Consider the following 21512-nt stretch of genomic DNA (forward strand, 5'->3'; position numbering starts at 1 on the left):
GGCAAAGAGAAGAGAAATCACATGTTTAGTAAGACAACATCATTGAGCTAGTGACAGCCCAAAAAAGTTCATTTTTTGTCTCTCTCTTTTCACAGGAGAACCTGGACCTCCAGGAAAAGTCATAAGTGCTGGTATGTAGTGCTGTGAGAGTTCACACGTTTCTGCTTTTGGAGGACTTTCTCTGTTTTTTGTTTTGCCTCCTAAATTCATCTTGACTGTGTGTCAGACCTGCACTGGGTCTCCCTGTGATGGGAGACTGCAAATGCTAAAGAAGTGTGATTCCTTCTGACGTGTTGCTCACTCATTGGATGTGTGTATAGGTGTGTATGTTCAAGTGTATGTGTTTGTGTTTCAGAGGGTTTGTCAACGATTGCTCTGCCAGGCCCACCAGGTCCCCCAGGCCCAGCTGGCCCCACTGGACCCCCAGGTGTTCCAGGTGAGGAAGCTGCTCCTCTGCTGTTGTTTTTGCAGGCAGCGAACATTGCTGTGCATCCAGTTCTTAATTTAAGTGTGATGTTTATTTTCTCTGCCAGGCTGCCCTGTCTGGGAGGCAAGATTGCTCAGGCAGTCTAGATACTCATGGTCCTCTCCCTTCCCTGCAGAAAGAGACCAAGATCTCAGGCTGACTTAGGGAGGCAGCAGCCTCAAGGGAGAAATGGGATATGATCACAGGGGAGCAGGACAGAAAGGAAGGCTGAGAAGATGAAGAAACTGGGAACAGTGTTGTTGTCCTTTGATCTGATTAATACAAAGTAGTGATAGGTCAAATCCAGCAAGTAGAATCAAGCTCTTTTGCTTCTCAGGAAAGCAGGCTTGTGTTGAAACCCTCTCCTGGCACTGCTACTGAAATCAGGAAGTGCTTGTTTTCCAGTCTTAGCTTTGAACTGAAGTCAGCAGAAATCCCACATGAGCATCTACAAATCCTATACACAATCACACACACAGACTGGCTATGCATAAGCTTGGTCCTCAGACACTGCCCTCAAGCATGCTGATGTCAGGCAGCAGAATTCCTGAGCCCTGGTTCCCATGGCACTTCTGTGCCTCTCCCAGCTGTATAGCTGGAGCAAATCCTGGAGCTGGCTTAGTAGAGCGAGCCTTGATCTGCAGCAAGGAATGCAAGAGGAGGGTTAGGCCTGTTGCACTTCTATTGTGGTCAGTGACATTCTGGTTGTTTCCCCAGTTTAAGAGGCACCAAGCACTTCATTGCCACATGATGGAAAATAAGCCCCTTCTCTGGAGCTTCAAGTAATACATGGAACATTGATGAATTCATACCCCACAGCAATTCCATTTACTTGTGCAAAAAATATATTATTTGATAGTCTCAGTTCTTATGAAATACGAATTGATTATTCCTGCCACTGTAAAATACAACCAGGAAAATCTAATGCAATGTTTTTTTTTTTCCTTTGAAACCAGGTCCTGTTGGACCAGCTGGTCTCCCTGGACAGCAAGGTACCATTCTCTGTCAGCTTTGATTCTGCTTCTTAAAAAAACTGAATTCATTAGTTTTCCTTTGTTTCTAATTCTCTCAGCCCCTGGCACAATCCTTCTCCCTTTCATCTGCAGATTTCTTCCTTTCAATTCATTTTGCTACATTATTTGGCTTAACTAGTTTTGTAAAGAATTTCTATTATTTTTTTCTTTCCCAGGGGAAAAAGTGGGGTGGCAAGAGCCAGTGTGATGGGCATGCTGCAAATACCTCTTTTTTGTTGTTGTTACTTTTTCTGGAGGGTAGTATTTCTAAGGCACTTCTCACTTGCAGTTGCCTTTCTGTGGTAGGGGATATAGCCCAGTTGGATACGCCCTGTCTTTTAGAAAGGTGGGAGGACAAACCAGAGCCACACTGGGAATGAGGTGACTATAAAATCACTGCCAATTGGAGAGACATTTGTTTGGAAGGGCCTGCACAGCGCTGACTTATACAAACTTTTCTTAGCTGGTTTTCTATGATCCTGTTAGGGCAAATTGCTCAGTAGTTTCCACATTTGACTACAGTGTCCCTCAGAGCCAGGGACTGAGTGCCTGCTCCCAGTTCAAATAAGCAAAGTCTGAAAGAAGGTGAGGTGTGAGTACAAAATGTCACCCTCTCTCCATTAAAAAAAATCACTTTCTCTTTTTTTCCTGAAAAAGGTCCACGAGGTGAAAAGGGATCCCCAGGTGAAGCTGTTATAGAAACTATCAAAACAGAAGTCTCATCATTAGCTTCTCAAAGTAAGTGGGGCCTGCCTTTCCACTCCTTTGCTTGGAGAGGTGCCAGAGATCTCAAGGCCTGCTTACAGCTAGCAGGAGATGCCTCTATCTCTTACCCCTCAAGGGGAAGTGTGTGTATGTTTGGTGGTGGGACAGCAATATCAGCTACCTCTGCCTTCCTTCTCATCTGTGCATCCAATGGGAGGTAGATGGCACCAGGCCCATGTCACAGAGAAGAAAGCTAAGGAGTGGTGACTGGTGAACCATGTCCAGCAGTCAAGCTGGTCACGGAACTGAGGTTTCAGCCTGGTCTTTTAGCCACTGTCTTCACACAGGACAGCTCACTGTGTAATATGAACACAGATCCATCCCTAAGAGCAAAACCAGTTTGAAAAGGCACGTTAAACTAAGCAACACAAATCAAAATCTCTCTGTGAATTACAGGAAAAATTTGCAAGGGAGCAAATGCTATTTTAAGATGAAAATAAGTGGAGCAGAACAGAATGATTTAGCAGCATCCTGAAAAAAGTGTCTACTGCTGCTGTGCAATACTGCATGTGTGGTGCACTTACAGTCAGTATTTCTAGGGTCTGGAATCTCTGCAAGTGTGCAGGAGAGGCAAGGCAAAGGAGGGCATAAAATCATAAATGTTCCGTGTCTGATCGCCATCTGAGTGGGGTCATGTAGCTCCAGACCATGCTTCAGTACTGTCCCATCCTCCATTCAGGAGCCTGGGATCTCAGCATCACTGAACTTTGAGTTTGTGCCTCAGCCTGGAGGTGAGGATATGTCTCCAATCAAGATGATACAGTGCAGCTAGCTACTTGTTAAATAATGGCTGCATAATGTTCTCCTCCCAAAACTTGTCCCTTATTAGAAAAATCTTTCCTCTCCTTGAAAGTTTGTTCCCTCCTTCTCAAGCCTTTGAGTCCATTGCTCTTTCCCTCAGCAACCATTACTCTCCAGAGAGTTGTCTTGCCTGTTCACTGTCTGCTGCTGGCCTGCTCAGCACTGCATTTTGCTTCATCTCCTAATCTACATGCTGGCAACCAAACACACCTCTGTTCTTCCCTCTCTGCTTCAACTTTGGCTTAGAACACCCAGGTCCTGCCTTAGTCCACCTGTGACTGTAAGAGCTTCTAACAGCAATGTAATGATAGTGTTTCCATAGCAGCAGTAGCTCCATAGCAACAATTTTCCCTTTTTTCTGTGTGTTTCATTTGCACAGTGCTGGCAGATGTACAAGGGCGAGCAGGACCACCAGGTCCCCCTGGACCACCAGGTATGTAATGCTCAGTGCACAATATAGCAGAACTCAGTGTGTGAGCAGGAGGATGCTAACACATATGGCGTGTTTCTGGGCTGTGCAGTTTCCTGCATAAATGTTCTATAATACCCTTGTTTCTTTTTTCATCAGGTGAATCTGTGCAGGGACCCCCTGGACCTCGTGGTCCCCCAGGTAAGAGCTTGTTTCTCTGAAACAGACCTGGAAAGTGAGATTTTTTTCCCAACACCTCTAGCCTGTGTGTTGTGGTATCCCAGATGCAATCTTGGGCCTGGTGGAAGTTAGTAGGGCTGACTTTACTGTAAGCAGAAGTTCACATAGTGGGTTCCTACTAGCACAATTTCACTGCAATATAGTTTCACAGCAGCAAGACACTGCCCAGAGAGGAGATGTGCTTTGGCAGAGGTTTGCTAGCCAAAGTAGTAATTCATAAAAGCCATACTTTTTGGGATAAAACTCAACATTCTCAAGTCCCCAGGGGAAGTAACTGCAATCAATTCTGCCTTTACTTCTTATTGTCCAGTCTTCTTATTGTCCAGTCTTAACTTCCAGTTGGGAATAAACGTAGCAGTTCTGATAATGAGGAACATATCCCCACTTCACACCTTGTAGCTCCGATTTCCCTTTCACAATCAGAACAGGGGATGTGCAGGAGGACATGAGACAACAGTAGAAACCCATTCCTTGCTCTCTGCTCAGCAGAAAAGGGGAGTAGGTTAGATGTGTGGTGAAATGAACCTTACCTCTCACTGTAGTGAAGGCCAGCCGGGATAGGCATTCAGAATCACAAAATAAAAGGATTTTCTCTGTCCTGTCTTTTGTGGTGGCAAATGATAATGAAAAATAACTAACAGGGGTAGATATGTGTGGAAAAAACAATTATACTAACCTACATATGGAAATATTTGAGCTATGACCATGGCTGGAGATGAATCATCTCTGACATACATTTACTTAAACTGCTGAGGCTCGTCCTTCCTGAAACCTGTTTGTATCAATTTGCCTAGGGGAAGGATTGCCAGGACCTCCAGGCCCACCAGGGAGACCAGGATCGTCTTCCATGTCCACCTCAGGTAGGTTCCTCCCAATCATTCCCTTGCCTGTGCCCTGGTAATGCCCTGGTAATTGGGAGTCCAGAGAGCAAGTCTTTAGCTAGGACCAGGTGGAGCCAGAGGAAACTTTTGTCGTGTTCTGTTTGATGTAATGAAGAAACCTTTTTGTTTTTATTACAGAAACATTATTCACAGGCCCACCAGGTCCACCAGGCCCACCTGGCCCGAAGGGAGACCAAGGTCAGTATATCTTGCTGCCTCATGAAGATACTAGGTGGATCTCAGCACCTCAGACTAAAAAGAAGGAAAGGCTTGGAAGCAGAAGGTGTCCTGTATTTCCATGGCTGTAAGAAAGCTAGCACAGTGGTCACTAAACAGGACTCCTGTCTGCTGCCATAAAATAAGGTTGTCTTTTTTAGAGAAATTTATTCACCCCCAGTACTGGTGTCAAGGCAAACAGTGTGTTCAGATCCCAACTTTGCAAGCCTATTTGATTATATTATAACCTCCTACTAGAGGAGGTTATAATATTATGTTATAGGAGGTTACTATATTATAACCTCCTTTTTTATTATAACCTCCTATTAGATTCAGGAGCATTCAGAGCTTCAGATTTGCCATCACAGGGGAACAATCTTTTTGTAAAATGCAGTGTGGGCTTGGCTAAGTCAGTCCTAGGAGGTGGCCCTGTGAAGTGTAGCTCAGTTCTCAGTGGGCAGGAAAAGAAGGAGCCTACCTCCTTCACCCATTTCAGCCCTGCCAATCAAAGGCCATGATAATACTCTGCAGTGTGGGCTGGGTTATTGCAGATCAGAAGAAAGCAATAGTTAACGCTGTTCCTCTGCTCCCCTCTTCACAGGTGAACGAGGTCCACGAGGGCTCACAGGTAAGGAGACTTCCAGGAGGAAGTGGGGTGCAGTGTAGCTTGCCTGTGTATATGACTGCTTCTCCATTTCTGTGTCCCATGCAGGAGAACCGGGTGAGCCTGGCCTCCCAGCATTCTCCACCCACGGTCAGTGCCCCCTTTCCTTTTCTGAATTCATTGTCCCTAGGCTGAAAATTGGGTGCAAAATAATTATTTATTGATTCTAGCTTAGTTTTATTCCTGTGCATCCCTGACTCTCTTTCTGCAATTGACAGGTGAGCGAATCACCATGCAGGGACCTCCAGGAGTTCCAGGTCCACCAGGCCCACCTGGACCCAAAGGTGAAGTTAAAAATCTTTCTTTGCAGGTGGCCTCACACAGCCAAGATTGGCTGAGGCTAAAGGATAGAGCAACCTGGTTCTTTAAGGACTACAGCTATGCCCACTGCTGCCTTTTCAGGCAGAGCAGGACCATGGCAATAGAATTGCTCTGAGCACAAGGCACCTGGGCAGATCCCAAAAGGCTCAGGAAAGCTGCTGGAGCCTCTTCCTTCTGCTCCTCCCCAACATGCTGCTAATTGAAGATAGTCATAACATGGGCTGGGTAGTTGCTTCTCTGACAACATGTAGCTCATCTGTTTTATACAACCAAGTATGCAACATGCAGTGACACCCGTTACCATTTTCTCACTCACTCACTCACTCTGGTTTCCAGGTGAAGCAGGTGTCCCAGGCGCTCCTGGCATCCCGGGAGCATCTCGAGGTAAGAGGTCAGACCATCATTTCTCTGTTATTATCAAGAAAAGCTGACATCCTGATGGAGGCTTTGAAAAAGCTCTTTTGGGTTTTACAAGTGTGGGTGCTAACCTGATGATGGGATTTGTGTTCAAATTCTCTTTTTTTCACAGCCTGCCTTTAATCAGACATTTTAAGAACTGCAAGTTCTCTATTTCCAGCTTGCTGGCATCCTTTGAGCCGGAGTTTGTCCTCATGGCACATGAAAAAAAAAAGGGATTCCAGATTGGCTGACCATGTTCAATAGGAAATTAGGGAAGCTGCATTGAACTCCCTTGTGGGAACACTTCTGATCGGAACAAAAGTGCCCTTTGCTCAGTTTTACTTACCCTCAGGTGGATTAATGTGAATTAAGCTGCTTTCATTCTGAGAAAGAGCATCTCTGTATGGAGAATATTAATGAAGTGTCACATGGATTATTTTAAGCACACATGGATTAATTTAAGCAGACATGGATTAATTTAAGTATCCTCCATGTGAACAAGCCCTCTGCTTCTCCACATTGTGTCCTAGGAATTCTTCCTCAGGCTTCTGGGAAGATAGACACATTAAAGAGCAGGAGGTGTCACTTGACACCATGGTGAGAGGAGTCACACAGGGCCTACCTGTATCTTGCAATGGAGACCAGTGAGGAGGTTCTTGAGCTGGTGCTGCCCAGCCTGGCTGGGATTGGGAGCAGCAGGGCAGTGAGGTTAGCCTAAGGGGCTCGAATGCTTTATGGATCTCTGTATTTCTGCACAGCATTGCACTCCAGTACACAAACTGACCAGGTCTGTGGGAAGGGCTCAATGCAAGCACTCTTTAGCATCACTTGATTCAATGCAACCATGCCAAAAACATTCCTTCTCCTTACCTTGCTTTCTGTAGGGGGATCCAGGCAAATTCAAGGCCCCCCAGGACCTCCTGGCCCACCTGGTCCTCCTGGCTCAGGTGGAAGTTCATCTCAAGAGATTCAACAGTATGTCAATGACTATCTGAAAAGTGAGTACAGTGAGATTTTGCTGTGGGTCAGCAGGTGCATGCCTATCTCCCTTTTGCTCCCTGAGCCCCTTGTCACTCTCCCTTTAGATGCAACAGCCTGACTGCTTTGGCCTTATTTTTGTCGAGTGCTATGAAGTGCTGTGGCTTCTGAAGAAGTGTCCTTCCACCAGCCTGCATTTTGCCAGGGGAAGAGGGCCCAGTAACTGTGCATATGGCCACTGTCTTCCCTATGGTGATGTGGGGATATCTTGATCTTCCCATCTAGGTGACAGCATAAGGCATTATTTGACTGGTGCCCAAGGCCCGCCAGGCCCTCCTGGCCCACCTGGAATCATCACCACTGCAGACGGGACAAACTTGGATTATGCGGAGCTGGCTGCCCGTGTGTTGAGCTATATGACAAGTAAGCAACGTGTTAGTAAGCTCTGTACTGAATCACCCTCTCAGCTGAGCTTGTGCAACACCTAGGAGTTGAGAACTGGAGGAGAAACGACAGCCTTTAAATAGCAGCACCTCAACCCAGTTATTTATCTTCTGCACTCTTGGCCCAGGACTCCTCACATCTGAGGTGACCACTGAGCTTTGTCTGATTTTGATGGTTAGATTAAATAACAGTTGCTGCTGTTCAAAAAGTCTCACATTAAACACAGCTGGTGACCCTGTAATGTCCTCAAGCCCCAAGCAGAGGTGGCTGCTTTAGGTATATATGGTCTCAGGTATTCTGGGGTTGTCTTGTATGCTTGGGGCCCTCCTGAGGTAGATGAAATTCCTGGAGCTTTTGGAAGCAGCCTGAAATCTCAGTCAGAAGAACACAGACCACACTGCTGCAAAAACAACCAGGCTGTGTGATACAGCAACTGATTCATGGCTGGGGGCATGGGAAGCCCATTTCACCAGTTGAACCAGATTAATTCAGTGTTCCTTTGTCCCTGCCTGAACCCTCTCCACTGTCTCTTTCCTCTTAACCCTGCCTGACAGAAAACCTTCTCATTCCCACAGGCTCTTCAGATCGCTATCTGTCATTTGGCAGTTCAGCGTCAACTACATCTGTTTTGTACCAACAACTTTTGGACATGTTGCAGAGTAAGTGACCTTGAAGAGAAACATCAGGGATGGGGGTAAAGCATCCCAGCAGGTTGGGGTGACCTTCCCATTATTCTGCCTCCAACCAGAGTTACCAACAGCTGCTTTGGAGGACAAAGGCCTGCCATAGGTGCTGCTGAGTGACATGCAGTGTCTCTTTGAAGACAGATTGATGTGTCTTGTTCTGGAGAGTTTGCATGCTTTTCAGAAGCTATACTTTCTTACCTGTTTTCTTTTCATACCTACTGTTGTAACTCTGCAGTTTTCCACTTTCCTGTCCTTGTTTCCTCCCTGTTTCTCTGGGTGGGATCTACCTATGTCTCTCCTTTTCAGGAATTCCAACAATTCAACAATTTCCCCCAATCTCCCCCTAAACCTTGCCCACTTCAAAGCCTTGCTATGTCTGTTCTTAAGGTGAGGAGGATACCCAGCTCTGTATTCTTTTTGACACACACAATTACTGGGGGTTGATAGATAAATTACCAGGATGCCATTTTGCTGTGCCTGAAGATATTGATGATGTTGGCCAACACTCCACTCCTTCTATGTGATCCAGCGGGGATTCAATCAGATTCCATGTTCCAAACAAGACAAATGGCTGTTGAAATGCCACAGAGCTCAGCATCATCTTTTCCTGTTATCCGAGATGTTGTCCAACAGAGCACCAGGAGGTCCCTTTACTAATCCAAATTCTCATCTCCCTCAAACCCTGGGTTGTAGGAGGTTCCCAGCCCAGTCACAAATGTTTGTGACACCATACACAGGGCAGAACACACTATGAAAGGGGGCAAGGGGTAAGGTGGCTTTGCATCCATAAGTTTTGATGGTCTCCATAGTGGTGGGAGCTCAGCTCGCAGCCTGGAAATCCTTCACACCTGGCATCTTTGTAGCCCCTGAACAGTTTTAAAAGATGCATTTTTTTTCATTTCCAGGAGAAGAAATTCGTCAGTATCTAATTGGACCTCAGGGCCCACCAGGACCTCCTGGACCAGGGGGAGATGGCATGTCTCTGTCACTGGATTATGATGAGCTGACCAGACGGTTTATCAGCTACTTGACAAGTAATGGTCTTTATTAGTGTGCATTTCCCTATGTTGATTTGGGAGCTGAGCAGAAAGCTCATGCTGCCAGTGAAAACTCTTCCAGTGCTGACTGTGTGAATCCCTGTGTACAGAGAGAGACCTCCTCACAGGGATTGTCAGAGACTTGGAAGAGAACAAAGATGCACTGTAGCTAAGCTTCAGGCTCTAGTAATGAATTCTTCCTTTGCTAAAAAATGAGCTTAAGAACATAATTTCATCTTAGCTATCTTAGAAGTCCCATCAACACCTTCAAGTGCCTTTATAACCCTTTTCTCACTGGCTCTGTGGCCAGGATATATCTCTCTGTGGAAGACTTGATCTGTGCCCATTTTGTCTCAAGGCAGCCCAGGCAACAGTCTCCTAGAAGTTTAGAGTTGGTTGAAACAAATTCCACCTCTCTGCTTCATTTTCCCATCTGTAAAGGGGTGATATGGCATGTAAGAACTGTCAGACAGACAGGATTCTGGAACATCTCCAACAGTAGCTCTAAAATGCCTGATGTACAAATATCTGCTTAAAAGCAAGGCCTGGTCTGTGTTTACTCTCTCTGAACTGCCCTTGGAGACCAGATCTCACTCATGGACTGCTCTAAAGAGACAATTGCCTCTTTGGCTCTGGAAGCAGGCAAGTTTTAACTCCAGTCCATAACAAGGCTTCAGTCTTTCTTCCCAGCACAATCTGCTGATGGGAACACTCCATCCTGCAGGAGTCCCTCCTGCACTGCCTGTGAGCAAGCCCTGCACCCTGTCTGCTCACACTGTAACAACTTGTTTTGATAATGTGCTACTCTTGGATCTGTTTGATTTTGCAGGTTCTGGTATGAGCATTGGGCTCCCTGGGCCACCTGGGCCTCCAGGGACACCTGGTATATCTTACAGTGACCTGACAGCATATCTGCGAAGTAAGTCAACTTTACTTCCCTACACATCTCCAGTATCTTTTGCCCATCACCACATATAACCTTCTATGAAACTCTGATGGTCCCTCTGTCTTTGCCAAACTGCAGGCCTCTTGGTCTCTGCCAGCACCTGCACAGACTGTGAGGGGCTGTGGATAGATCAGTGTTCCTATACTTTTAAAAATATATTTTTAAAATAGGGACTTCTGGGATCTCCTGACTTCCCAGTGTGACATCTACATGTAGGGAAGCAAGGTGCACCAGGAAGGTGGCACTGGAAAGTGCTGAGCAGAAAACAACTTATACTTGGCTGTAGCTGGCATTACCCCTATTGTCCTGTGTTGTCAGGGAAGGTTCATCAGGGTTGCAGTGGTTTAGGTGATTCCTTTTCTTCCCTTGTGTCTTACAGACTCTGAATTCAGTGGTCTTGTTGGGCTTCCTGGTCCTGCAGGACCTCCAGGACCTCCAGGAATCCCTGGATCACCTGGCAGCTCTCTGGAGGACATCTCTGCCTATCTACAAAGTAAAGCACTTGTGTTCTGTTTGTAGGTTTGGGGGTGGTGGTGACTGAAACTGAGATTTAGCTTACCAGGGACTGTGACTGCCCACAGAGAACAAGGTCACTTAAAAAAACCAGAAACTCTCATTAAACACCAGCTGGGAAGGGATGGAAGTTGGGATTGGAGCCTTTAAGCTTTCAAGATCCCCAGACATGTGATTTCCTTGTCCTCTTACTGTCAGAAAATATTTTTTTCTCTCTCTCTCAAGGTGTGGGATACTCCTCCCTCTCTGGAGTCCAGGGTCCACCTGGCCCTCCTGGCCCTCCGGGACCACCAGGCTTCTCAGGAACCGGCCTCCTGTCCTATGCAGACATCACCAACAGTGATGAGTTCAGGAGTGAGCTGATCCAGTATCTGAAGAGTAAGGGGACACAATCTTTTCTCCCTGCACGAACCCAAGCCATGCTTGGCCTTGTGTAGGCTGCTGGCTCTGCCACTGCTGAGGCAGCCCCGAAGGAGCCTTCCCTGAACCTCCCTGAAGGGGCTGCAACAACACCTTATCTCTACAGCCAGGTCCATTCAGGAATACACTCCACCCCATGGGCTTGTCTCCTCTTACTCTGACTGCAAGGCAGAAGTCCATGTTGTGAGCCAAAAGGGACAGGGGCTGAGCAGTCACAATAAGCCTGTACTGAACAGTGGGTCCCTAGCAAGGTCACCTGCAGAGTTTTACCGGGGAAAAGCATTTTCTTTGGCAAACACCTGCTTACAGAGCAGTGGATGATGCAGGGTTGGAAGGCAGCACTGAGTCACCTGTGATTGGTTGTGAAAAACACTTGGTTTCGAAAAAATAAAAAAACATTGTTTGTGAAAAACAAACACTCATTGCTGTGAGCTCTCATGCTGGCAAGCTGTCCAGGGCAGCCTTTCAAAAACAGGGGCATCCCATCACTTGTAGGACATTGGGCACAGGACAGCCATTTTGACAGAGGTGCTGAAATTGGCCTGAGAGGAGTGTACCCTTCTGCAAAATCATTGGGTATTTTTCCAAGATTGGGCACCCAAAATTGTAGGAGAGATGGAATGGAGGAGGGTGTCATGCCATCTGTAGAGATCAAGGTTGACATATGTGCCTGCTGCCTGTGAAATGGCACTGAAGGAGGTTTACTGCCATGTTCAGTGTGACAGAATTTAACACTCCAGTCTTCATTTAGGTGGTAGCACAGGACTTCTGCCAAGCTGGGGGGCTTGCGTACCCCAGTGTCCCTGAAGTTCCCCCTCTTGTGTTTTGTAGGTGATGAAGTTCGAAGCTACATCTCCGGGCCACCTGGGCCCCCTGGGCCACGGGGACCACCAGGACCCAAAGGAGATAGTGGCTTGGTGGCTGGGTCTTCATCATACCGAGGGTTACGGACTTCAGAGCATTTGCATGGAGGATCTCTTGGAGCTGAGGGACTGGGCACAGGCAGCTCATATGGCAGCTCCATGAGCAGCATGTCATCTTACAGTGCCTCAGTGGGCAGGGATGGCTCTTACGATTCCTCCCTGGGCGGTGACGGGTCTTTCGAAGCATTGCTGGCAGAGGGGGAATCACACAGGAGATCAACAAGTTCAAGCAGATCCTACAGCAACTCCTTCACTGGTTCCCTGGATTACAACGAGCTGGCACTTCGTGTGTCAGAGAGCCTGCAGAGTGAGTGGAATGTCTGCTCATCCTGACCCTCCCTGTCTCAGCCCACAACTCCTAACCCTCTGTGCCTGGTTAATACTGTTCACTTCCCTCACCCTTCCTGCTGCCTACAGCTCTCCCTTACACCCTCCTTCCTCAGCATCCATTCACGGTTTTCCCAGAGCTCCTTTCAAATTATATCTTTAATTTCTCAGGCCAAGGTATTCTCCAGGACCTGATGTCTTACACTGCACAGGGACCAGTAGGTCCCCCAGGCCCTCCTGGCCCCCCTGGCATCAGCAGGGTTTTTGCAGCTTATGGCAATGTCACCGAGGATCTCATGGACTTCTTTAGAAGTAAGTGACGTGTTGACTTGGTGTTTCTGGCTTATGCATGTGAGATATTTCCAATGTCTCATAAATGTCCTACCAGTGTGATTCATTGCTTCGCTAAGTCTAAGAGTCCTTTGTAAGTGATTTGTCCCACTCATTCATTCATTCTCTCCTTCACTTCCCTGTCCAGCATATGGTACCATCCAGGGACCACCTGGTGAAAAGGGGGAGAGGGGTTATCCTGGACCCAAAGGTAAGACTTGCTATCTTTTCCCTTGCAAGCTCTGTAATGCCCAGGAAGCAGCACTGTTTCCACAGAGATAGTCAACACTGGACTGCTGCTTAAGGTCACAGCCTCCCCACAGTGGAGCTGGCACCTTGAAGATCTCAGGCCAAACATTATCCTGACTTGATCCTCCTTATCCTGGCCTGTCCCTGTTGGCAGACCAGTCATTCTCAAGGCAAACTTGGTCTTCTCATTCCTTCAGGTGACCCTGGACCAATGGGCCCACCAGGACGCCAAGGGCACAGGGGACCAAAGGGAGAGAAAGGAGAGAAAGGTATGAACATCAGCCATCCCCAGGAGAGCAGGGTTTGTCTGTCAGGGAGTGGAGGATTCCCCAGGCACCACCCTTTCTCTGGAAACCACTGGAAAACCCAAATGGCCCCATTTTTTGTTTGTTTTGGTTCTTTTGTCTTTTTTTTCCCCACATGAATTTTTCATATAACTCTCCTTCTGATTTTCTTTTCCCCAGGTGAACAAGTGTATGTTGGCAGAAGAAGAAGAAGAAATGCTGGGGTTTAAGGAAAGGCTTAGTTCTGCACTGGGCAGCATTCCCAGCAGCCCATAGAGAATTAGCCAGAATCTTCATTGTCTTAATGCTAAAACGTCCTCACCCATCAGCAAACCACTTAGACTTGATAATTCAGCATCACTGCTGAGCTTTGGATGGCTCTTCTACGTGTCCAGCGTGGCCCTAATGTGGGTAGTTGCTCCTATTGCTGATGTTTGGCTTAGCTCCCCAAAGTTCTCAGGCTTATGTGTCTTTGGGCTGACAAGGGCTTCCTGTCTCTCCCAGTCCAAGCTTCTTGTGCTCCCAGCTATGTAAAGACCTTTGTTTTTAGCAACCAGCTAGCAAAAAGAAAGAAACCAATCCCTCCCCCACCAAATGCATGGTTTTTCAGAGATCATTCAGCCCACAGGACAAAATGCTCTGTAAGAAACCCTGGGACTCACTGCACTGGGATTTCCTCTCTACAAACTCTGCTGTGCCAGCGCTAAACAGGAGGACCTGGTGACAGAGGTGCTGGTGGTGCTGAGTGGGACTGTGGCTTGGGGGTCTCCAGGCAGGGACACACTGCACTGAGGTACCCCAGAGTGACCTGGGTGAGGCCACCCCTGCCAGCACCCGCTGGAGCAGCACAGCAGGTGTTATGGGCAGGCACAGCTGGGCTCTGCCTTCCCCACCCAGCGTGTGGTAGTGCTGGTGCCTGCATCTCAGCCCCCACTGCAGAGCAGCCAGACCCCTGGAGTCAGCACCCACTCACAGCCCAGCCCATGACTTGCCATGCTCCCTGCCCATTATCCCCACTTCCAGCCCCTTGGACAAGCTGTTCCCAGAGGGGCTCAGGCCACAATGGGCTACAGCACATGCAAGTATTCTGCGGGGAGCCTGAGCTGGTGTGTGCTTTGGGATGCCTGTTAATAGCAGAACAGTGAGACATGACATGCAGAGGGACTGAACTGAAGCACTTTTAAATATAATTTGTTTATCTTTTAAAAAATATTTTTTGTATTTTTTTTCTGTTCTTTTAAACATTGTGGAAAAGGAATTTTTTTTTTTTTTTTTAATGTAAACAGCCCAAGTAAAGTGTGTTTTTCACCTCCAGCTTGCCTGATCACTGTGACAGTGGGCAGTCAGTACCAGCTTCACTGTGACCATGGAGACAGACCTTGTGGTTTTGGTGGCTGTTTTGCATTGCTGGTGCATGACCCGAGCAGATGCTGAGCTGCTTCTCAGGTGTTGGCAGTTTCCAGACACATTGGCAGGAGCCTCTGCACATTGTCCCGGGGTACCACAGCCATCATCTTCATCCTTGCAGTGAGATAGCACTCAAGAGTTCAGGTATTTTAGTGCTAGAGGGTGGGGGAAAGCCTGGGGGGTGGGGGGTGGGTGGTGATGGTTGAGCTGTAAGGTGTTGCCTGGCAGAGGCCAGTGCTTCAGTGCAAGTGAGCAGCTGTGTAGCCCCTCACACAGTGCCTGGTCACCACATCTGTGGTGGTGACCACATCAGCTTTACTGTGTTCCTGGAGCCATGAGCACACACTACACATGAACACCCACTGAAGTGCTACTTTAGTTCCAGTTATTGGCCAAAGCAAGTCAGCACCTCATTTTTATAGAAAAAAAACTTGATTAAACTGCTTGTTTTCAAATGAGCTTTAAACACCTGGCATCTATCTTTATTTCCAGTGTTGGCTATGTCAGGTTTTGATTTTCTTCCCATATTCTTGCTGAAGAGAATTTAGAGCAAAGGTGTGTATGAACCAGTTCAGCTTTTAGAGCACAGCATCTTGTTGTGTTTGCCAATAAAGCCTAATTCCTTGCGGGTGATTCATACTCTCCACCTGGCTCTGCCAAGATGAGACATTTCCTTTTAATTCTCTCAAAAACAATAACAACAACTAAACACATTTGTTGTCAAGCTTAAGCACAACAGCTGTGTTTCCACGTCTGAAGCATCCCTGAACTACTCAGGACAGCCACAATGTGCTTGCAGGTTGTTTCTTAGTCCAACGCACCACACTTGCCCATTGCCAAACAGCAGCACCTTGTTCCTTTTTCTGTACCCAAGTGGGAAGGGTGGCTATCACAAGGAGGGACCCATGGACTGGGGGACAGAAACATGAGATCCTACAACCCCAAGCTGAAATCTCACTGTCAGGGCTGGGCAGTTACTGAAAACAGCATCCTTTTAGGTTTTTTGTGCTAAATCTGCACTCCCACCCTAGGTAATTCCAGAGAGTAGTCCCCACAAGGCACAATGTTAAGTACTTTTTACACTCAAGTTATTTTAAAAATCCTAAATTGTCCCAGCCACTCACAGATCACTTCTATTGCATGTGAGTTTTCCATGAACAAAACAGAAGCCATCTCAGCAAACTGTGATTTTATTGTATTTACAGCAGAATTATTACAATATTCTACAGAAAGCCATGAAATCAAATCACTTTTAAAAACAAGACCAAAAAAACCCAAAAACCTGTTGTATGGCTGCTACTGCAAGTTCACTTCCATGAGTTTTACATACAGAGACCTTTAGCCAATTATTCATCCCTCTCATGATTTTTGGTTGCTTTCTGTAAGGCAAAAATAAACTGGTTTGCACTTAACACAAAACATTCAACAAACTGCTGGGACAACATGAGGTTGGAGATGCCTCAGATTTGCATGTTTTATGACAGAAAAACACTTGGCTTTCTTCCAGAAAACAGGAGCATGACAGTTGAATATTACAGATTTCAATGTCTCTTTCTAGTTTCTGTTCTTTCCATCATTCCGGGATTGAGAATCAGTAAGAAAGAGGCTTTACCACCTTGTTTTGTAATTGTGGAAGAGATTTTGGAAAATTAGAAAGTCTTAGGGGCTCAGCGACTCCTTTCTGCTTCCACTACCACAGAAGCACATGAGCCCTTCCTTATTCATAAGCTGGTGTTGAGCATGTTCTTATTTAAGAAGCCACCTTCTTCTCTGGCACCACTGACTGCCCTCATGCCAGACACACAGAAGTAGCTACAGAAATGAGTTATGAGGATTGATGTGAGAGAAGGGGGATGAAGAACAACTAAAAGCTCTGCAAGTAATAGAGAGAAATGCTATAAAGCTTCTTTTGTCTTCTCATTCCCTTTACCTGTTCTCATCTTTTGTAAGACTGAGAAATGACAGGGCATCTGGCCTTGGCTTGCCTGTGAATGTTTCAGATCCACTGTGAAGATGACAAAATTAGTCAGGGAATGGGAAATGTGCACGGACACATAAAGGCAAGGAAGCACCTGAGATCCAGAAGTAGAGTTTGAAGTGACTGGATTGTAAATGCTAACATAAAAGCAGAAAACTATCTACATAGTGACAATCCTCAGTACTCCTCCCTGCCCTTCCCTCCAATGACCACATAGTCACTGTCCTCAAGAACTTGCCCAGCTTTCCCATAGCAGATTCATCAAAAAGCAGTCCTGCAGTGGAAGCAGGTAGCGCTGAGCTTATTTGCACATTTAAGTCTGTTCCCAGCAAAGATGAGCACTTCTGAGGTCCTATGGGCTGTAGCTACCCAGCAGCTCTGAAAAATCAGGCTACCTAAAAGTGGACCGAAGTGCCTGAATTATTATTTTCATGTACCATGTCTTGCAAGACAGATAAAGTTTCACATGGAGAATGAACTCAAACTTCCTATGCAATATTGCTGTCATAAAAGACATTGTGGTGTGATGAAAGTAATTACATTACTGCTTTGCTTCACTTTGTTTTAGTTAAGGTGCTAAGTTTCCTATTTACTAAGAAAAGAATTCAGTAGCATGGAGGTATAATAAATTCCTCTGGGACAGAAGAATAACTTTTAAAAACCATTTATTGATATCAAATATCCATGAATGTAATTGTAAAAGGATACTAGCTTAAAACATTGAAAAAAAAGGATGCAGCTCAGAATGAGTATCAGGATTTTAAAAGTGATGTGGAAAATCACTTTGAGTGAATGCCACTGGTCAAGACAGTGCAGGACTGCCACGTCTGAATTGTAATTCAGGTGTAAACTGAATTAAAGGTTTTCCTTTATTAACACCTTCTAAATCAGGATGTCTCATCAATCAGAAGAATAAAAACCTCAATGTCATATCTTTTTATGCCATACATGCTTCTTGTGTATTCAGCAGAGGGAGCAGAATGCTTAGAAAAAGAAACAAATTTGATTTATGGGAATCAAGAGGAGAACAAATGCTGGAGTATTTCCCCTTCATCAGAGTAAACAGCAAAGTTTCCCTGGGCCTTCAGGCACACAGGGGCTGAGACACAACTTATTTCCTCCCCAGCTGTAACCCCTTTCAGGCAAGATGCAGACTTTCATTATAAGAACAGGGGCAGCAAGAGCACCTAAGGTCTGTTGAGCCAAAGACCTCCCAGGGCTACCAGCAGTGCTGCATTAGCAGAGGACAAGATCCTGCAGAGAGCAGCAACCTTTCAGATGTGACCAGAGCCATCAGCTCTCATAATTACAAGGCCCTATCCCAAGAAATCTGACTTAGCAGGTGCCCAAATATACTTTCAGAGCTCAGGAAGAAGAAGCTGTGAAGACTGAACCCATCAGAGGCCACAGGCCTGCAGGCAGGTTTTTGTGAGACTCAGTTGTAAACAGAAGAGGACAAGAAATATATTGCTCTGCAATACATCTTTCTGCCCTTGTTCATTTTCCTGCCGACAGTATTTATGGTGTCATAAAACACAAAAGTGAGCAAATACTGATTTGTGGTCATCCTTTGAAGGGCATGTGGGGAAAATATGACCTACCAAACACTCAGTAAAAAAGTACATGCTTTTTTTGGCTAAGGAAAATACACTCTAACTACCTTGGAGACGAAGCTTCTAACTTTCATTAGAGGGATGTGACATGTGAAAGTAGAAAGATTGGATTTTGTATCTCCAGAGATCGCTTCCAGCCCTGTAGGAGACTAAATTCATTTGAGTTGAATTTTCTGACATTGATGAAATATTGTACACCTCTTTCATGTTCTGCAATACTTAAAACCAATTTTATCAGTCTATATTTGTCCTCACTAGTTCCTGTTTTCCTCCAGAAAAAAGATTTTTTTGTATTTGATACCAATTCTCAGCACAGTTCACATGGCTCCAAGTGCTCCCTCCACACCTGGAGATCTGACTAAGCACCTGCTAGTGCCTCAATAGCTACATTCCATCCATCCCTCCATCACAGAACTCAGTTACTTACTTGCACAATTTGCAAGAGATCAGATGGCAGGGGCTTGTGTGAAAAGTATCTTCAAGTAAAAGATTTAGACAGAGGTAAATGGTGTGCCAATATATTAACAATTTATTACTGAAACTTCCAAAAATATAAGGAGAAGATGAACATTTCCCTCTGAGGATTTAACATGGATGAAGGCAGAGATGTGTCTGCCCTGTCCAGCCACCGAGTAAAGCACTGAGGCTACTTTATATGAAATAGCAAACAAGTTCTGTTAAATACAGAGATGAAGATTATTTACTGTTATTTTAGTAACAGTCAAATTATGATGGTGGAGATTAAAAAGAAAAGGCCTTCAAAGACATTTTTCACCCTACTGAATAAACAATTGAAAGAACTTTGCATTTAGCAACAGATAAGGTTCTATAGATCCAGTATGTGAATTTACAACAGTACACAATACACAGTTATATCATAAAATGCCAGAAATTAAGGCTAGCTATTAAAGTAATTATGCTATCAAAAAGTTACAAAATTTAAATTAAAACATGCATTTTTCCAATTTTCTTTTACTGTGCTGTAATTTTTAAGTGTCTTCTCTGAGAAGGTAGTGGTTCAATGTCCAAGGATTTCAGCATCCAAGATTTCAACCACATCTGATTAAAGTCCTATGTTAATTTTTTAGTTCATTCACATGCATCAGTACTGTTCCCATGAAATGAACACCATGTAATGGTCACCAGTTGCACATTTAATGCAAGCTACCAAAAAAAGTTTACAGTTGATACCCAAAGAGACTAGGAAGTCAGGCCTCAAATGCCAAAAGGAAATACTATTTTACAAGTTGAACTCCAACATACCAAAGTACAGCTTATAATACTGCCTTGATATGACTCCAACTCTAACCACCAAAGGAGTGCCGTAAAAGTGACCTAATACAGTTGTATTTCCCTACCAGCTAGATGAGAAACTTCTCCAACTTTTTCCACTGCAGATCAGTCAGGAAAATAACTTATTTTACATCTATCAACTTGAAAAAACAAGAACTGCCTATGTTAGTATGTGGCAACACAAAAGCAAAAAAAAAAAAAAATCCAGCTTCGTAAAGTAGTTTGTCTATATATTTAACTTAAATCTTTCTATAAAATAAAATGACTAAAATAAAAAAAATAATGAAATCTAATACTTCTAATCAAATCAGACTTTAGCCATGGTTATTTATAAATATGCCCACCCACCTCTGCTTTTCTGATGGAGTTCACATGTACAGGCTTTGGTAAGAACAGAAAAATGGCTCTACCCATTCCAGGTAGTTAGAGAAACCATGTGCACTTTGCACACCACTTTAAAAAATACATTCTACAGTTTTTCAATATGTAGAACTAACCACCTGTAATAGCTAAAGAAAATAATAAACTGTGCATTTTAAAGTTAGCATTTCTTTCACCTTTACATATTTTAGTGCAAAATATTTTAGGGTGAGGATTTACAACAAAAATGGCAGTAGCAGCAAGAAATCTTCTGTTTTGTACAGTAACAACAATGCTAAGGAGTTTTGTTTCTTTTTAAATGACAGAACACAATCCTGTTGCCAGGATTAGCATATCTAAGTGTTTCAGGCACTGTGTTAATTAAACTAGCACCCCATTTCATTATGGAACTAATGGACAAAATATGTAATGGAGATCAGCTCAGTTTAATTTATGCCAGAGGTTTCTTTTTAAAGAATTGCGAATGCTTTTGCTTTTACCAATTGTGTTTAAACATCAGGGTTTATTTTTCTCATTATTGGCGTGTTCCATGTAATTAGTTTCAGTCCTTGCTATGAAGACCCTGCTTAACATGGTAACATTTTAAACCTCTCATGGCAGTTTCAGTTGTGGAATTCTCCCATGGAGAAATTAGACACTTTAAAAACACAGTAGCAGAACTAATATTATACTGTTTAAATGTTCACATGAGAAACCGTGTTTGTTGTTTTTTTTTTATCAGAAGGAGAACAATTAATATTTTAGGCTTAAAGTCAGAATCATAGATAACATACTTTTTGAGACTGAGATAAAAACCCCGCTTGCTCTCGAAACACCTGAAGGACATAACGTTACCATTATACACCAAGACTGTTTTTCTTTCCTTCCATCCCAAGAAGAAATTGATCATGACACTGATTGTCTGCACTGAGAACAAAAAGCACTAAATCCTTTGATGTACACTGCAGATTAAGTCAGGTTAGATGGTGAGGATGGAGAATTCCCAATAGGAAAAAAAAACCTACAGCAGTTCCCAGAGTTATGACCCAGTGGAGTGAAGACTGGGAATTGGATAGAATTTGGAAATCCGGCTTTGTGTTGAAGGGTTAAGGCATTCGGACTCTCCAGTCATTTTAAAGAAAACTTCCTGTTCCTGCAGTTTTCTGGCAAATTCTTCTTCCAGCGTCTAAAACCCAAATCAGATTGTCACGGGATTACAAGGCAAAACACAAGAAACCCATTATGCTGGTGACATATTGTCTTCACACATCATGACAAAAAAATAATGTAGCAATTATGAAATTGCAAGACAACCAAGACACAGAAAGCTAAGAACATCACCTGCCTGCAGGATACTCGCTGACCTTTGAAAATCTGTACTTTCCATTAAAAAAAAAAAAAAAAGTAAATCCCCAAACCAACTTCTACCACTGTTATTCAGCATTCTATTCTTGTAGTAACCTATTGGCATCTGAAATATATTCCTAACATCAGATTTACCTCCAGCTAAGAAGTTTTACCTGCTATATGCCAACAGGCACACTAACCC

At 44.6% G+C, this 21512-nt stretch overlaps 2 protein-coding genes across 7 annotated transcripts in view; one reads left to right on the forward strand and one right to left on the reverse strand.

Moving 5' to 3' along the window:
* The window catches only part of COL17A1 (collagen type XVII alpha 1 chain), a 54404-nt gene extending 40854 nt beyond the window's left edge, over nucleotides 1-13550 (forward strand). The window contains exons 34-57 of the mRNA XM_051616568.1: nucleotides 96-131; nucleotides 356-436; nucleotides 1423-1458; nucleotides 2137-2217; nucleotides 3425-3478; nucleotides 3614-3655; nucleotides 4489-4554; nucleotides 4714-4773; nucleotides 5393-5419; nucleotides 5504-5545; nucleotides 5674-5739; nucleotides 6113-6160; nucleotides 7060-7173; nucleotides 7439-7576; nucleotides 8173-8256; nucleotides 9189-9317; nucleotides 10150-10239; nucleotides 10646-10759; nucleotides 11005-11157; nucleotides 12031-12429; nucleotides 12621-12761; nucleotides 12928-12990; nucleotides 13226-13297; nucleotides 13493-13550. Coding sequence (XP_051472528.1) covers nucleotides 96-131; nucleotides 356-436; nucleotides 1423-1458; nucleotides 2137-2217; nucleotides 3425-3478; nucleotides 3614-3655; nucleotides 4489-4554; nucleotides 4714-4773; nucleotides 5393-5419; nucleotides 5504-5545; nucleotides 5674-5739; nucleotides 6113-6160; nucleotides 7060-7173; nucleotides 7439-7576; nucleotides 8173-8256; nucleotides 9189-9317; nucleotides 10150-10239; nucleotides 10646-10759; nucleotides 11005-11157; nucleotides 12031-12429; nucleotides 12621-12761; nucleotides 12928-12990; nucleotides 13226-13297; nucleotides 13493-13542 — 2186 coding nt within the window. The 3' untranslated portion in view covers nucleotides 13543-13550. The remainder of the gene's footprint in view (nucleotides 1-95; nucleotides 132-355; nucleotides 437-1422; nucleotides 1459-2136; nucleotides 2218-3424; nucleotides 3479-3613; nucleotides 3656-4488; nucleotides 4555-4713; nucleotides 4774-5392; nucleotides 5420-5503; nucleotides 5546-5673; nucleotides 5740-6112; nucleotides 6161-7059; nucleotides 7174-7438; nucleotides 7577-8172; nucleotides 8257-9188; nucleotides 9318-10149; nucleotides 10240-10645; nucleotides 10760-11004; nucleotides 11158-12030; nucleotides 12430-12620; nucleotides 12762-12927; nucleotides 12991-13225; nucleotides 13298-13492) is intronic.
* Nucleotides 1-21512, reverse strand: part of SLK (STE20 like kinase) — a 70574-nt gene that overhangs the window by 6157 nt on the left and 42905 nt on the right. For 4 of the 6 annotated variants that reach the window (XM_051616560.1, XM_051616562.1, XM_051616561.1 and 1 more), the window contains one exon: nucleotides 15894-21149. The exons of 1 other annotated variant lie outside the window; for it this stretch is intronic. In XM_051616560.1, coding sequence (XP_051472520.1) covers nucleotides 21003-21149 — 147 coding nt within the window. In that variant the 3' untranslated portion in view covers nucleotides 15894-21002. Of the gene's footprint in view, nucleotides 1-15893; nucleotides 21224-21512 lie in introns of those variants that run through there. One more of the 6 variants, XM_051616563.1, reaches the window with a different exon arrangement.

This window comes from Apus apus, chromosome 4, assembly GCF_020740795.1.
Source record: "Apus apus isolate bApuApu2 chromosome 4, bApuApu2.pri.cur, whole genome shotgun sequence".
In the NCBI taxonomy this organism is placed as follows: Eukaryota; Metazoa; Chordata; class Aves; order Apodiformes; family Apodidae; genus Apus; species Apus apus.